We start from the raw sequence: 16269 nt of genomic DNA, 5'->3' as shown, positions 1-16269 counted from the left end.
CAGAAATGTTTACAAAAGAAAATCATTGTTATTTGAATAAATTTTTACAATCACATAGCAGTAAATGTCAAAAGTATTATACATGAAATCACAGGGGGTGAGATTATGTTTCTGGCATATCACCTCCAGGTACTAACTGAAACAGGAAAGAAAAAATGATAGTCAAACTGTTATAATAAACCTTGTTGTGCATTTTAAACACATCATGCTATCGAAATGTATTCGTATTTCCATATTAACCATCGTAATGTTATTTCCATTGAGGAGGATCTGATCCAATTTTGTAACTCTGCGTCCCTCGGGCGTTGCTTCGCTTTCAGTCACATCATCCAATAACATATTCACAAAGTCATCAAATCCTTGTAATGTACCCACAATTTCTTTATCATTTTTCATGATAATGTGAATGCGGGAGCCGATGCACTTGTCCACCAATTCTGTAAAGTAAAATTCAATGAAATAAAACATCAGTTAATAGAGAAAATTAAGATGATCGATAATGAGCAAGGTTGCAGAAAATACGAGAATGTCAAAGACACGTGGACTACCCCGAACTAATGGCATATATTTTAAAACGTATTTTAAAAATACACAAAAAATAAATAATAAACAACGTCGTTCTGTCGTTAGATCATCGAGGTTAGGAAAAATTTCGTTATTATTTTATTTATTTACCTAGCGGCAAAAGCGTGGATGGATTCGTAGTCACAGAGCTAGTCATTTTGGGAACAGAATAGTCTCGTCTATCGGTATTAATATACCCTCACTTTTTAACCAACTAACAATCAACTAATTAAGCGGGACGGCAATCCGGACGTCCTGTAAAATGACTACGCGTCGTTGGATTCGAAACACCGGTAGTTGTGCGCACATTGCCGTTGCCGTCGTGCTTATATCGCATGGAGGTAGCTTCCCAGTAAAAGGCAATTGCCGTACACTCTGTTTCTCTCGCTCTGCGCTGCGATTGGCCGAACGCGCATATCTCGTAATGCTCAGCCAATCAGAGTGTAGAGAAAGAGAGACAGAGTATACTGGCATTGCCCTTTGGCCGTTGCCCATTTGGCGCATATTATTCGATGATGATTCGATGTCGACAGCAGCGCCGCCGCGACGGTCGACGGGAGAAGCAGAAGGTATCAGCGGCGAGGTTCAGCAGCAATGTAGAATTTGTAGCCGAACATGGCAGAAGTATAACTCTTTCGTTATTTGTGTGATTTTGTAAATGTGCCAATGTGCGAGCAATATGAGTTACGTTAAAAGTTATTTTCCAATTGGACATGACAATTGTATTAAGTTAGTGATTCAAAGTGATTTCCCGGAGTTAACTGTACCGAGGTAAGAGATATCACAATATTCATTTTAATTGTTGTGTCCGATGGGGTGGATTTGACAAGCTCTCCACTATCCGTAGATACATAGCTATTAATACATATATATCTACATGCAACTTCTAGTATCTAATTATAATATCGTTGTAATGAAACAACAACGGTTATGTATAATACGCACGTCGCTTTGTTAGATGTATCATCAAACAATGTCAAAGGGGACGTTTTGTTCACGCTGTATATACCTACTTCAGAAGCTGTCTACCCAGCTCCCTGACCACGCGATTTTTTTTTTTCTTTTCCTCTCTTTCTCGCTAACGTACAGACTTCCCGATTGATTTGCCCCGTGAACACTCACCGAATGGACTTGGTATCTGGATACCTAGTCACTCTTCCATCCTAATTTACACATGGTATATTATCCGTTGAAAATGATGAAAAAATGATAACAAAAACACCCCGTCTTCTGTTATGATACCATCGAAATGTTCTATTCTATCACCTCATATTCCGGCTGCCGCACAATTTTCGCCTCCACAAATTTATTACGCACATATATACGTGCGTGTATTCATGCGTACGAACACGCCAAATACATATTCCATTTTGCATTCAACGTTCGTATTATTATTCTTATTCTATCTTCGGACCAAATTTGACTACTTGTCCTCGCAATTCGTCGCACGCTGCTCGCGAATTGCTAATTTAAATAATTCCATTCAACAGGTGTAAATTTCACGATTTATTTAATCGAATTTCAATCAATACTAATATTATTTATCTATCACACACCGCTCAACTACACCAGCTCTTACCTCACAATCTCATTTAAACCATGAAAACTATTTTCCCAAATATTTCGCCAGTTACAAATTTTATTAATTTTCACCCATCTGGAAACGATTATTATTCTCATCTCGTTGTTCTTTGTGCCTCGTTTCCCTGTATGAGAATTACCTCTTGACTCCTGAAGAATGAAAAATTTCCTAGAATCTTTGTCCTGCTCAGAATAATCATAATAATAACAATAACAATCTTTTACCAGGGAACACGTTTCTCGTAGATATTAATTTTCAGAAATGATGTTTCCTCTTGCTGCATACTATATTTAACATATCAAGGCCATCTCAGGCATTTTTGACAAATGTTAAAGTACTTTTATTGTTGAATTCATTGTTTGCTAGAATTGTTTGAACGTGGAAAATACAATCTGTATGTTCTTAAATCTATATAAATAAAGTTAATGATTGTACCATAATTTTTCATTCAGTCTTATGTGAGTGAGTTACATTTAAAGGAAAAAATTTTCTGCATTAATCTTTATTCACTAGATGTTATTTCATTGTTATATTGTATATTGTACGTGTAACATTTCCATACTTGTTTGTGTGAAACCATTGACTTATCAGCGATGTGATACTCAGTTCAAAGAACATCCAAGGCTTACTGCTAATGATCTATTTTAACACAGTCATATGTTAAAATACCAAGTATTTCGTTAGTCACTTTGATCGCTAATATTGAGTAAGTAGAAAAGTTTTTCATCAGAATTCTTCGCCCTTTCTGCAGTACTCTCTGACCGTTTCTGGTCAGGCTATCCAATTTTACTCAAGTTTATCTTATCAGCTTTTGTGGCAGTGAACTGTTTCAGCACCGAAAAGGACAGGAATGTGATTTTCTCTTATTTTAATTCATTCTTTTACTATTCTTTGATATCGAATAAAATTGATGAATTTTCTTGATTTCAATGGATCTACTGAAAATACAGTCCGTTCTTTATCATTTGTCTCATTATGTCTCATTATGTCTCATCCTCTAATGTTACTTCCATTCCTTTCCCTGCATTGAACTTGTTATTCATCAGTTGATTTTCAGGTCGGATGCTCACTAGGGTACCGACGAAATGGATGGCACTCGAGCGGCAGAGGTACTTCCTCTGCTACAAGAACGACTAGCGATATTACCGGGTGGACGCGATCGCCGCGGCGGTCCCGTTCTCGTCTTTCCCACTACTCCGAGACGAGAACGTGCTAAACCAGAAGATTATCGTCGTCTTTTACAGTATCTTCTAGCCATTCCTAATGATGAAGCAAGGGGGCTTGGTTTCACCGTCGTCGTTGATATGCGTGGAGCTACCTGGGGTACAGTGAAACCAATTCTCAAGGTTTGTTTACAGAAAACTGAGACTTGAGCGTAATTGTGACAGTGCAAATATTTGGCTGTACGACAATGAATTTCAATTGACACTTTCAGGTTTTACACGAACATTTTCCCGGATCAGTACATGTTGCCTTTATCATAAAGCCTGACAACTTTTGGCAGAAACAAAGGACCTCGTTGGGCAGCCACAAATACAAGTTTGAGGTAAATATTAGAATCAATAATAGGTAAGGGGTGAATAGCAGAGCTATATAGGAATTGTGCAAGGCCTCTGCTGCAGTAGCAGCAGGGTCTTGTGCCCTAGTTTGGCACAATGTCAGTTTTGTATGGAGCGTTCATTAAATTCACTGATGCAGCAAAATGTGAAGCCCTCCTCCCCATTGTACCGCAAACATTGGTGCCAAGAGTAAATACATTGCAGCATTATTGAACTTCACATTCACAATCTCACTTGCATTCACACGCATGTCTCGAGCACCGGATTACACTTTGGTAGAGGAGCTGACCTTTAAAAACCAATATGCAACTCGTTTGTCTATATCGCATGAATCCTCATGTAATTGCGTCAGCAGCATATCTTTCTTTCAATTACGGGTGGATATAAATAAACGATTGACAATTACTTTTAGCGATTGACGTGTTACTCATAATAACACATCGATTTTTCTTTTTTTTCACTTTCAGACCAACATGATCAGCCTTGAAGCATTGAGCAAGGTGATAGACCCCTCTCAGCTCACTGCCGATTTAGATGGAACGCTTCAGTACGATCACGCTCAATGGATCGACACTCGGCTCGCTGTAGAGGATTTTACTTGGCAGGCCGCAGACCTGCTCGACAGATTGGACGATCTGCAAGAGGATCTCAGTCGCAATGACTTTGCCGATGATGTTGGAGGTGCTAAACATGGCATCGATCTTCACAATGAAATGAAGAAGAAAATCATGAAAGTACCTGTCGAAGAGGTTGAAGTAGTCGGACAACGTCTGCTTCAACGCTTCAACAGCGGTATGTAAAAATTACACTCTCAGTGTACACTGCTAAGTGATGAAATTCATTCAAAAGTAGCAGTACAGTTTATTTAGATCCTTTGGTCAATTATTGGTGTCTAGGAATGAGCGGAACAGGCGGAGAAGGCGGCAGTATTGAGGCTGGAGCCACTGGTGGAGCAGATCCCGATGGCCGGGCCCTGGCTGCACTGGTTATCCAGCATTTGGATTCCGTTCACGCAGCGCAGCAACATCTTCTGCAACTTTGGCACATAAAGAAGATGAAATTAGACCAGTGCTTCCAACTTCGCTTGTTCGAGCAAGATTGCGAGAAAATGTTTGATTGGATATGCCACAACAGGGAAGAATTTCTCAAAAATTACGTGGAGATTGGTAGATCTTATCAAGCAGCTAAAACATTGCAAGAAAATCACAAGCACGATACCATGAGTTCGATGAACGTTTACGTTAATATTAATAGAATATTAACGATGGCTGGTAGACTTCTAGAAACTCAACATTACGCGGCTGGTCACGTTCGCGCCGTTGCTGGAAGACTGGACAGAGCTTGGAAAGAATTTGCGGCAGGACTTGACGAGCGTACCGCAGTTCTTGGTTTGAGCGTTGTCTTTCATCACAAGGCAGAGCAATACGTAGATAGCGTTGCCGGATGGAGTCAAGCATGCGATGCAACAAATTTACCCAGTGAAATTGCAGTTCTTGAATCTCACATCAGACAGCATCAAACTCTCTACGAAGCTATGTGTCAAGCTTACACCGAGGTGAGTTTAAAATTTTTCACTGCAATTCTGTAATTTACTACAGTGGTTTACAGAATTGTATGAAACTTATTCTTGTTTTGGGTAATATCATTAATTCGAATGATTATTTATGGTGAATGGCTGAAATGAAAACTATTAGTGAGGTAATTACTGAGCAACACATTATTGTTCCATAATTTTAATCTTATGATGCAATCATCAAAATTTAAAGGTTTTTATATTTTCATTGACATTGGCTTGCAAATAACTAGCTCACTGCTGTTTTAATGATCCTCTCTTTTGTATTCACCTATATTTTTATAACCATTGCTTGTACATTTTTCTAAATTTGATCGCAAAAAATCAAAATCTGGGCAGATGTATGTTCAGTTATATTCAATGGTTCATGATCAGGATTAGGTGCTTTGGTGGTTTGACAAGATATAGCATAAATAGCATTATGTTTATTTACGTTACGATGGTTTAAATCAAGATCATTTAAGTAATCTTAACCAAAATGCAGTACAAAGTAAACAAATGGCATAACGGATTGCATGGCGCATATTTTTTCTTACTATGTTTTATTTCAACTTTCTTTTTTACCATTGTTATTTTAAAGTTATTGTGTAAATTTTAATTCAAATAGACCGCAACGTCTGTTTGGTAAGTCATTGTCATATTTAACAGGTATACAACGCGTATCAAGCGCTTTTGAGTGGGCTGGGCTCAATGCTCCACGTTTGCCATAGCGCAAGTACAACCAGCAGCACTGGGGTGGATGAATTTCACGTCAATTATGTACGAAATATTTTTTTATAGTTTCTAGCTGGTGGCTGTCCAATGCTAGCTTGGTATCCCGGTGCTATTGGAAATATATCCTAATAATCCAATTTTCCCATGCATCAAAATAACACTCGGACAGTATTATTATACCTTACCACGGATAATTATTCCAGTTCGGGTAGAACGTAATGACGAAAAATAAAATATATAAACCCGCGTTCTCAATCACGTTTTTGCTTACGAATTTTTCAAATACTCATTTCTTTCGAAATATTTTTGTATTTTCGTCATTATGTTCCACTGAATACATATTTGATGTCCTGTCTTCCTGTTTCTGTAGCAATGTTTTTCTGACGAGCTAATAACCGTTGCATATATATTTCGCCAGTCAACTGGAATGTCAAACCTGCGCAATCTCTTTTTCACTTTCAATAGTAGAGAGTCATACATTTTTTTAAAGAAGTTACTATACGTATATGTAAATAGAGTAGATGACACTGGTTTTGGCTCGTTAGCGCTGTGAGATGTTCAATATATCAATAGTAAACTTATCCCTGATAGAAAAAGAATAAACTACAAATTAAATCAGTTGTAGCGTAATTATGTACTGTACAGGTTGTGGCCGAGGTAAAGGTGGTTTAATATTTACCAAAGTTGAATCTACTAAAATTTGGGTATGGATGGTGATATTGTTTAGGTACACAGTACCAGTAAGAAGCTCCTTTACCAGCTGGATCACCTTGTTCAAGTCTGTAACCAACCTCAAGGGATTGACCACGCCATCAGAAAACATGTATGTGTGTCCGTCTGCTTGCTAGTTTGACGTTTGTGTGTGCATTTGCTTATGTTTCCTACCTTGCTATAATTTTTTACTCGCTTGTTATTTATCTTATTTTATAATCATCTATTATTAACTCTGCAGATAATGGTTATTCACTAATTTTCAATAGTAGTGGTGAGAATTTGCAGTTCTGAACGGAATTGACGCAAAATCTGGAGGCCTGAAAAAATTGGAATTTTCACGAAATTCGAGTATTAAATGCACTTGGATACTCATTTTTTTTTGTTTTTAAGTCACTGTGTAACATGCAATATTCCATTAATAAATATACAGTGCCAATTCTCACACTTTTAACATATTTTTAGGTTGATAAACTGGCTGACACTGTTTCTTTAATAAATTGTGTTTTATTTCAAGGGTGGTGTTTTTTCCTTTCTATTATACTGTACCAAGTGCAAGAGTGAAATCACTGTTTTTTTTTTTCTTTGCTCTTTTAATAAAATTGAAATTTTAATTGGTTAAGGTGACTTGACTTGGATTCATGAAATAATTTTTCCTACAGTGGAACATGTTCTTTTCTTCTATTCTCCTTTGTATTCAATGTGCATGCCAACCCTTAGCTCTGTATAAGTGGTACACAAATAATTACTATTGTCAATGTTAGTCAACAAATAAGTTGTAAAATCTATCTAATTAACAATCTGGAATAACTGTTTGTTATTGTTAGATTCGTTGAAACTTTGCATGGGTGTTTTTATGTGTTGTTTTATATTGGCACAAGATGTATTTTGAGATTAGACAATCTATACACACTTGTGTATGAAATACGGTGTTCTGTATGAGTGAATAAAATGAAGATTAAAAATTGGGTAGAGTCAAGAAGGGCACGTTATGGATGGACGAGGCGGTATGAGTGGAAACCCAGCTGAAGATTACAGTGCAGGTGCATCTCATGTCCTAGCTGTCATACATCAGATCCTTGGTCATCATAGAGCTTTGGAGGCTCGATGGCATTCCCGCAAAGTCAAGTTGCATCAGCGTCTTGCTTTGAGGTATGGTGTTTGGTCACATTTCAAGCCATTATTTCATCTTCTCTTTCATCTTTGTCTTTCACTAGTCATAGTCATAGTCTTTTCATAAAATTCACAAATGCTCTATGTAAAATTTGTGTACAAATTTTTTTTCTTACTCTTGAAGAAGTATGCATGAGAATGTGTTTTTTTACTTTCTTCCCACAAGCGTGAAATATAATTGAAATTTTTATTCAAAGTAGCCAATAAATCACTTTACAAATTGTTGAAAATTTATATACTCCTTTTATCGCTTGAAGATTATTCTATTTTATTGATAATATGTATTTTGTCTCTGTTCGCAATTATCTCGTTTACATTGCTTATGATTCGATGATTTCACAGTAGGTAATTATCAGTTGTACACAGTTCTGATTAGCTTCCGTTTTCTAACTTTTTCAAGTTACATTGTTTCGAAAATTTTAGTGTGGCTATCTGATTTTCTTCAAATATTCTCTTATATTATTAATATTTTACACTTATATTATTAATATTTTAATGTTACTATTATTGTTGTGCAGATTATTTCAAGAAGATGTGAAGCAGGTTTTGGACTGGCTAACAAATCACGGTGAAGTTTTCATTAGAAAAAATACAGGAGTCGGTAGAAATCTGCAAAAAGCTAGAGTATACCAAAAGAGTCACGAACACTTTGAAAATGTTGCACAGGTAACGATCGATTGCTTGTTAATAATTCGCAGTTGGAATGAAGCTGTGTATAAAACTGCAATCTGACCTTACAAAATATTTCCTTTACAGAACACTTATACAAATGCCACCAAGCTACTAACAGCAGCCGAGGAACTTGCACACACTGGAGAATGTGCAGCGGATGAAATTTATGCCGTAGCTCAGGAACTAGAGGCGCATGTCAGCAGTTTTGCAGCCAGGGTAGAACAGAGACGTCGTAGACTTGATTTGGCAGTTGTTTTTTATACTCATGAGAAAGAGGTGAGTGTATCGAAGAAGAAACATGATTTCGTATATAAAATCTCTCGAAAATTTCTCACCTAACGATTCCTCATTATCACCTATCTACAGCTCTCTGGATGGGTAGATGAATTGCGACAAGAACTCCAGCAAGATGAGGTAGCAGAGAGTCTTGAAACAGCGGAAAGGCTATTGGATCAATGTGCCCAGCACAGATCCTCTTGTCTCGAAGCTTGTGCCTCGACGATTGCTCAGGGAGAAGCCCTTCTTCAGGAACTGAGAGATTCTACTGACGCCCCAGACACAACGGGATCGGTTAGTCATTTTTATTTGTAATTTGTTATTACTATTATCAACATCATTGTCATTATTAACGCCAGCTTGGAGGGCAGTTTGCAAGAATCTGAAGAAGATTCAAGGTTAATACGAAGTCTCTGTAAGTGATTTGAATGTGAATATGTGTTCAGGTTTCTGCAGTTGAAGCAGCTCTGGATCGTCTATCAGGGCTTCGTCAGGAGCTTGAGGAGCTTTGGGCGACCAGAAAATTGAGATTGGAACTCTGTCTGCGGTTGCGAGTTTTTGAAAGAGACGCACTAGAAGCCAGCGGGCAGCTGGAAATGTGGGCCCAAGAGTTGCAAGGCCCTCCTCGAGAGGGCTCACCAGAACAATTGTTGCGCGTACACAACGACGGTGTTGCGCATATGCAAAATACCGCTTTTCAAGTTTTGCAGCAGGGTCAAGAGCTCGCACAGGTACGTGGAGTAGAGTGTCTTGTGTTTTTCTGCATTTCGTCAACGTTTACTCGGAATTAATCAACAATCGTTAAAAAATTCACAGGTTCTCGAGCAAGCTGGCGTATGTGTCATGGCAGACGGACAGCACAGTGCTGCAGCCAGGGTTCAAGTACTTTTAGAATTTTTAAACGAGCGAGAAATGGATGCGGAAGATCTCGCCGAGATGCGTCGGGTTCGTTTAGAGCAGGCGGCTCAGCTTGTTCAACTTCAAGCGGATGCAACCCATGTTGCTAATTGGATTCGCAACGGAGAAGCTATGCTTCTGGCGTCTCTCAGGGTACCGGAAAATCTACAAGATGCCGAACAACTCAGGCTAGAACACGAGCAGTTCCAAGTCGCTATCGAGAAGACTCATACATCCGCTGTTCAGGTAGGAATAATATTTTTTTTTTTTTCACAATACTCTCCCGTACCGATAATGTTACATTGCATCATTGTCGGTGAATGCGTCAACTACGGTACAACTCGTGCAAACCTCGATGTTTCGTTGACAAACAAGAGACAGTACAGCTAGTCTTTGTATACTCAGTACTCATTTAACTATATGTATATATCAATACACCGAGCTACACAGACTATTGAAGTTCTTTAATTGGTAGGAGAGCTCCAAGATCTGTCAGCAGGAGCACTATTATTTATTACACTTGTATTGATTTTTTTTTAATGTACAGGTAAAACACAGAGCGGATGCATTGGTAAGCGCAAACCACTATGATCCAAAGAGTATACGAGATGTGGCAGAAGACGTAACGAAACGATGGCAACAGCTGGTTACGTGCGCCGAGGAAAGACACAAGCTCGTCACAGCTAGTATAAACTTTTACAAAACAGCCGAACAAGTTCGATCGGTCCTTGACAGTCTGGAGAGAGAATATAGACGAGACGAAGATTGGTGTGCTAGCGGGGATAAAGGAGGACAAGTTCCTACTTTGGTTGGCAAACATCAGGAGCAGAAAGAAGCATTTCTTAAAGCTTGCACTTTGGTCCGTCGTACTGCAGAAACTTTCCTCAAATACACCAATCGGAGTTTACAATTTTATAGCTACCAGACAAGCAGTGCCGGCTCTGAGGGCAAAGTTAAAAGTTAGTGACATTCAAACAGTTCATCAGAAATAATAATGAAAATTACTCATCCATTTTATTTGTTGAATCAAAACCTTTTCTTACCTTTGAATATTCGCATCCTTGATAATATTGTAGGTATTCTGGAGGAGCTACTGAGCAAGGAGAATAAAGTTCTGGAGCACTGGACACAGCGAAAGAAGCGCCTTGATCAGTGCCATCAATATGTATTGTTCGAACGCAGTGCAAAGCAGGCTCTAGAATGGATTCGGGAAACTGGAGAACTCTATCTCGCTACGCATACAAATGTTGGAAAAAATCGCGCGGAAAATGAACAGCTACTGCAGGAACACAATGAATTTAAAGGAGCTGCAAAGGTTGGAAATTTACCGGGCTATAAAATACATATTATCACTGCGGAGTGTGTTCAATCATAGCATATGAAATCGTCGTTTTACATTCAGGAAACTCGAGAGAGGGTTAAACTGCTTATTCAGCTAGCTGACAATCTTGTTGAAAAAGGACATGCTCATGCCGCTGCGATTAAGCAATCTGTTGCTGAGGTGGATCAACGCTACAAGGACTTTAGTTTACGCATGGATTGTTACAAAACTCAAATCGAGGGAGATCTGGGAATTCAATCTGATGACGGTCACAAGGATCTGGCAATTGATAGAAACTCGGATCCTCTTCTGGAAGAAAAAATCAAAGGAAAAGATTTGAAAGAGCTAAATGAAGAGAAGAGACGATCTGCTCGTCGAAAAGAGTGAGTTAATGGAGAAAGATTGCAAAATATTCATGATTTTCGCGCAAGTCTACACTCAGCATAAAATTGTAGGAAAATTAAATTTTGGCAATAACTAGATATATTTCATTTCCAGGTTCATCATGGCCGAACTCTTACAAACCGAGCGAACCTATGTTAAAGATTTGGAAACATGTATTCGATGCTTCTTTGAGGAAACGAGAAGTGGACGAGGCAACGTTCCTGCCGGACTACAGGGAAGAGAATCAATGATATTCAGTAACATGGAAGAGATTTACCAATTCCATAGCGATATATTCTTACGTGAATTGGAAAAATATGAAACTATGCCAGAGGATGTTGGTCACTGTTTTGTTACCTGGGTAAAATTTGTCATGCACTTTTTGTTAATTGTTTTCTCGATGCCCAATTTCACTAACTCGTTATTAATAATTGATAACCCTCTCTCCAGGCTGCAAAATTCGATATGTATGTTACATATTGTAAAAACAAGCCAGAAAGCAATCAACTACTAGTCGCACACGGGGGAACGTGGTTTGAAGATTTACAGCGAAAGCACAGAGTCGAACATCCCATCGCCGCGTATCTGATTAAACCTGTTCAAAGGATCACAAAGTACCAACTACTCTTAAAAGACCTTCAGGTACAGAGCACAATGATATTTTGTACTTTGCAATTACCAAAAGCGACGATTTCTATTGCTGAAACAAATCGCGTATGCGTACGAATGGTGCGGTAAATTTTTTTTATTATTTTGACAGGCCTGTTGCCAGGAAGGTCAGGGTGAGATAAAAGATGGTTTAGAAGTAATGCTAAACGTGCCTAAAAAAGCAAACGATGCTTTACATTTGAGTCTTCTGGAGGGCTGCGACGTCAGAATAGATACACTAGGAGACGTAGTGCTTCAGGACTCTTTCACAGTTTGGGACCCTAAACAGCTGATCAGAAAGGGTCGAGATCGGCACATATTCCTTTTTGAATTGTACTTGCTGTTCAGTAAAGAGGTCAAAGATTCAGCTGGAAAGGTTAGTTAACAATCGAAGAAGCTGACGTCAAAAGATTATCCAGTTTACACCGTCAAAACAATTTTTTTCCTCTTTTTTTTATTTTACTATGATAGTGTTTTCCAAATAACCTGCAGGTCAAGTACATCTACAAGAGTCGCCTGATGACTTCCGAGCTGGGAGTAACGGAGCACATCGAGGGTGACGAGTGCAAGTTTGCAGTTTGGACAGGACGGGCGCCGACCAGCGATACTCGGGTTGTTTTGAGGGCCAATTCCTTGGAGGCGAAACAGTTGTGGGTGAAGAGGCTACGCGAGGTCATTCAGGAGACGTATTTCAGTTTGAGCATGCCCAAGAGTCCTGCGAAGAAGAGTTCCAGTCAACGATCCAGCAGAGACCTCGAGGAGTGTGCATCCCTGGACGACAGCGTTGAAAATCTCGATCGAAACTCCCTCGCGTCATTTGGATCCACAAATACGACGGACTCCGACAAGGTAAGAGAATCTACAACGGTTTTCTAAATTTCATTAGATCTGATTCGAGCGGTAAACTAGGAAATGCAAGTCCGCTTAAAAAAAAAATATAAACATCGCCGCGTTCGACGTTGTATTATGTGTTAAAAAAATACTCTAAATTGCACACCTTGGGTTGAGAATGTCGTATTGCATAAGTATATTTTTTTCGCTGGTAGCGATAAATTAACGGTAAAATATAACCGAAGCCCCAATTCTACTGACTGTGGTCTTATTATTCTTAGATACACAAGCCTCGCCAGTCGTGTTTACAATAAACATTTAGCTCGCACTGTCCGTCAGACAAGAGCCTGGAATACTTTGCAATCCACCAGGATCGTAAATTTCAAAGAAAATGTTTTTCGCCAACGGACACCTCCACAATTTTATGTCTGTTGTATTATACGTGTATTTTTTGATCCACGTGAGTCGTGCCAATTTCCACACGTACACTATAATTTATGCGATCAGGTCAGGCGTGATAAGCTTTATACGCTTATAGGCATATACAGACAATGCTCACACTTACGAATAAGCATATCCGGTTTCGTTTTCTTATCTCTAGACCCTTCTCGATGGTTTGTGGTTTGGAACATGTAAGAAAAACGAAGGAACTCAAGTTTTTTCCCAACGTTTTCACTTTTCTTTGTTTATTTATTATTCATTATGGTTACTGTTATTCGTGTGAACTTCTTTAAGGGATAAAAATTCTCTATGATCGTTTCTTTGCGTCCCAATTGTCTTTAAACCAACTGGAAACGTTGAAAGTCTTTCACAGTGAATAAATATCGTCCAGAGATTGAAAATTTTCACATTACTCTTACAATCGTTTGGCAATGCGCAGCTCATTGGGAATTTCGTATTACTTTCGCAATAGAAAAACGGAAAGATCCTTAAAAACAGACTGGGAGAATAAATCTGTTGATCCCAAAAGTAATTCCACCCTTAAGCATACTACTCTATATATTGTCTTCATGAAAATCGTGAATCGTCACAAATTTCTCCGTTAAATCCGATAGGCGAGATCGGTCGACTCGCATCTTGGTAAATTTCTCAAGTTTCTTAGTTATACAAAACTGCGCACCAGAATCAATTGAATCGATATCGTATGAAAAATGTATATGCATATCGTATGACGAATCCGATAATTTGCTTATTATATATCAAACTTAATCTCAGAATTTCAAAACATCCATATCAAATCATGGAAGCTGGATATGGGACGGAGCTTTTCTCGATCCTTAATCTCGTTTTAGTTTTTCAGATTTTTTTCCCCATCACCATCATCGTATCTGTTATGCAATTGTAAAGTACTGAATGATTGACGATGAACCGTCTGATCATCAATACCGAATAATAAGGTATAACTTAGATCCACACGAAACGTGCAGATGAATCCCTCTTCATCTTCATCTTCATCTTCATCTTCGCGTTCTCCGTGTAGATCTATATTTTTTATCGTAATTTTTTTTTTTTTAATTTCTCTTCATGTTTAATCCTTTTTTATCATCGTCAGTGGAGATATAGCCATAGGAAAAGAGACAGCCGACGAGTGGTAGAAGTAACCACCCCTACCTTCCCCCCTTTCCCCGTTGAAGGAGGCAGCTGCGCGGGGGTTCTTCACCTAACGGATCGATCCTTTCGAAACGCCTCTTTCCCCGTGCTACCTCAACCTGAACCTCCAACCGTCCGTTACACAGGCGACGATAAGGGGGCGGCTGTGTATGTAAAACCGTAAAGCCAAGCGTTCCCCGCAGGACCGACGAAGCCGACGCTGACGCCGACGCCGACGCCGACGGCAGCGTCGTGACCGCGCCATCGACGGCGCTAAGCGTCGTTACTATATATCTAACACTAGGTGATATGCGCGGTGGCTCAGGCTGCGGCGTCAGGCCTCCGCCCGGGCGACGACGCCGGCTCCGGAGAACGTCGAGGAACCTTTCAGGGACCGACCGATCAGTGTCACCGCGACTCTCGGAACCTCCGGAGCGACCGATCCGCTCCCCGTCTTACATATGTGCGCTGGTTTATCTTAACATATGTATATATGTATATACAGATAATAATCAACTCCATTCTCATACGCACATTGCGGTCCAACGATGCCAATTCAATTACCGTAATTATTAAACGTTTATTTTAACGTAACGTTGAACATTTGTCAGAGATACTTACGGGTACGGTGAGTCGAAGGTACAGAAAAAAAAAACTAGGAAGATCACGGTCAACGAAGGAAAGTCCAAATTGCCCTAGCTCGAATCGCTGACGGCAATCGTAGAGTCGATTTGTCATTTGCATCTTCTTTTTTTTCCGTCAATCGAGCGAGACGCGGACACTTTTTCTCAAATCTGAAATGCAGGAGATGATCTCGGTGACGATGATGATAAGGGATTCACCTCCTCGTCGTTGTCCTGACGGGTGCTCGAGGTGCGCCGGCTCGTTCAGGTCGTTTTTTACGCTCACCGGTATAACCGATGAATTTTAAATCAGAGTCGAGTTGACTCGCGATCGGGGATTATTTCGGGTCTGCGAAAACCCGGTGTTTTTGTTTGTTGGTTGAGTGGTAAAAACGGCGGTGGTGATATTAACCTGTCATGTCTTCGTCCTCGACCAGCAAGACTTCTTCCATCGCCCAAAAGGCCAGACGGAAAATATCTCTACCATGGTTTCGTCAGGGTTCCGTTGCTCCGCCGCACCCCGCTCTTGCAAGGCAACACACCATCGATACACCCGGTTCCTTTCAGGCAAGACTTCTTCGACGGCAACCTTCCCTTTCCCAGGTAGAGAGACAGAAGTCCACAAGCACACACACACGCCTTTCTTTTTTCTCTTTGCGCTATTTCGCTATCTAATTTTTTTTGATACCCCAAAAATTCCTACCCAAGTCCTCGAATATTGCGACCATTGTGAAAATGTTATGCGTACCAGGAATCTTTCGTTGGTTTTTCCAAAATTTTTTCCGGAAAGAAAGAAAGAAAGTTTCGTCTTACTTTCCTTTTTTTTTTTGTTTTTTTTTTTCGAATAACTAGAAGGAACGAGTTTGATTCAATTGTTTTTACGAATTACATTTTATTATTTGTTTCGCACAAATTCGCACTACGGATGGCTTAACGCGGATGCGTTTGACCTTCGTCGGCGAAGGGTGAACTTGGTAAGGAAAGGGGACACCGGGTCGCAGATGCGGCGGATCATCTCGACCTTGTCGCGCGATACGGGGGGATCTCCTCGATCAAGCTTTGTATATATTTATATGTATATATATATACACACACATATATATATATCTGAAACAAGACTGATAAAACGTCCGTAAACCCTGTTGCATGTT

At 39.6% G+C, this 16269-nt stretch overlaps 2 protein-coding genes across 9 annotated transcripts in view; one reads left to right on the top strand and one right to left on the bottom strand.

Moving 5' to 3' along the window:
• Nucleotides 1–6: 6 nt before the first annotated feature.
• LOC124297558 (U6 snRNA-associated Sm-like protein LSm5) lies at nucleotides 7–1675 on the bottom strand. Of its 2 annotated transcripts, none has more exons than XM_046748724.1 (3): nucleotides 1510–1675; nucleotides 241–437; nucleotides 7–136 (listed from the first exon to the last, which is right to left on the bottom strand). In XM_046748724.1, exons 1-3 carry the CDS (start codon nucleotides 1529–1531, stop codon nucleotides 104–106), a joined length of 252 nt encoding a protein of 83 aa, XP_046604680.1. In that variant the 5' UTR covers nucleotides 1532–1675; the 3' UTR covers nucleotides 7–103. The 2 variants fall into 2 exon arrangements, with proteins under 2 accessions (XP_046604680.1, XP_046604679.1); XM_046748723.1 differs by lacking the exon at nucleotides 1510–1675 and adding an exon at nucleotides 676–900.
• Nucleotides 1125–16269, top strand: part of LOC124297546 (kalirin) — a 46542-nt gene continuing 31397 nt past the window's right edge. For 2 of the 7 annotated variants that reach the window (XM_046748692.1, XM_046748689.1), the window contains exons 1-19: nucleotides 1126–1335; nucleotides 3204–3492; nucleotides 3582–3692; nucleotides 4173–4497; nucleotides 4602–5260; nucleotides 5927–6037; nucleotides 7677–7855; nucleotides 8395–8542; nucleotides 8633–8824; nucleotides 8915–9118; nucleotides 9271–9555; nucleotides 9641–9967; nucleotides 10269–10680; nucleotides 10798–11036; nucleotides 11124–11425; nucleotides 11541–11787; nucleotides 11877–12068; nucleotides 12187–12450; nucleotides 12567–12923. In XM_046748692.1, coding sequence (XP_046604648.1) covers nucleotides 3232–3492; nucleotides 3582–3692; nucleotides 4173–4497; nucleotides 4602–5260; nucleotides 5927–6037; nucleotides 7677–7855; nucleotides 8395–8542; nucleotides 8633–8824; nucleotides 8915–9118; nucleotides 9271–9555; nucleotides 9641–9967; nucleotides 10269–10680; nucleotides 10798–11036; nucleotides 11124–11425; nucleotides 11541–11787; nucleotides 11877–12068; nucleotides 12187–12450; nucleotides 12567–12923 — 4815 coding nt within the window. In that variant the 5' untranslated portion in view covers nucleotides 1126–1335; nucleotides 3204–3231. Of the gene's footprint in view, nucleotides 1336–3192; nucleotides 3493–3581; nucleotides 3693–4172; nucleotides 4498–4601; nucleotides 5261–5926; nucleotides 6038–6719; nucleotides 6816–7676; nucleotides 7856–8394; nucleotides 8543–8632; nucleotides 8825–8914; nucleotides 9119–9270; nucleotides 9556–9640; nucleotides 9968–10268; nucleotides 10681–10797; nucleotides 11037–11123; nucleotides 11426–11540; nucleotides 11788–11876; nucleotides 12069–12186; nucleotides 12451–12566; nucleotides 12924–16269 lie in introns of all 7 variants that reach the window. The other 5 variants (XM_046748690.1, XM_046748694.1, XM_046748691.1 and 2 more) reach the window with 5 other exon arrangements.

This window comes from Neodiprion virginianus, chromosome 2, assembly GCF_021901495.1.
Source record: "Neodiprion virginianus isolate iyNeoVirg1 chromosome 2, iyNeoVirg1.1, whole genome shotgun sequence".
Taxonomy (NCBI): domain Eukaryota; kingdom Metazoa; phylum Arthropoda; class Insecta; order Hymenoptera; family Diprionidae; genus Neodiprion; species Neodiprion virginianus.
Note: the sequence above shows the minus strand (reverse complement) of the source record. Positions and strands in the feature narration are given on the sequence as shown.

Coding starts and splice junctions, on each gene's coding strand:
- LOC124297558 (XM_046748723.1), bottom strand. CDS start 721: ATGACTAGCTCTGTGACTACGAATCCATCCACGCTTTTGCCGCTAG. Junction 438..675: donor ATCCACGCTTTTGCCGCTAG/GTAAATAAATAA, acceptor TTTACTTTACAG/AATTGGTGGACAAGTGCATC. Junction 137..240: donor ATGGAAATAACATTACGATG/GTTAATATGGAA, acceptor TTCCTGTTTCAG/TTAGTACCTGGAGGTGATAT.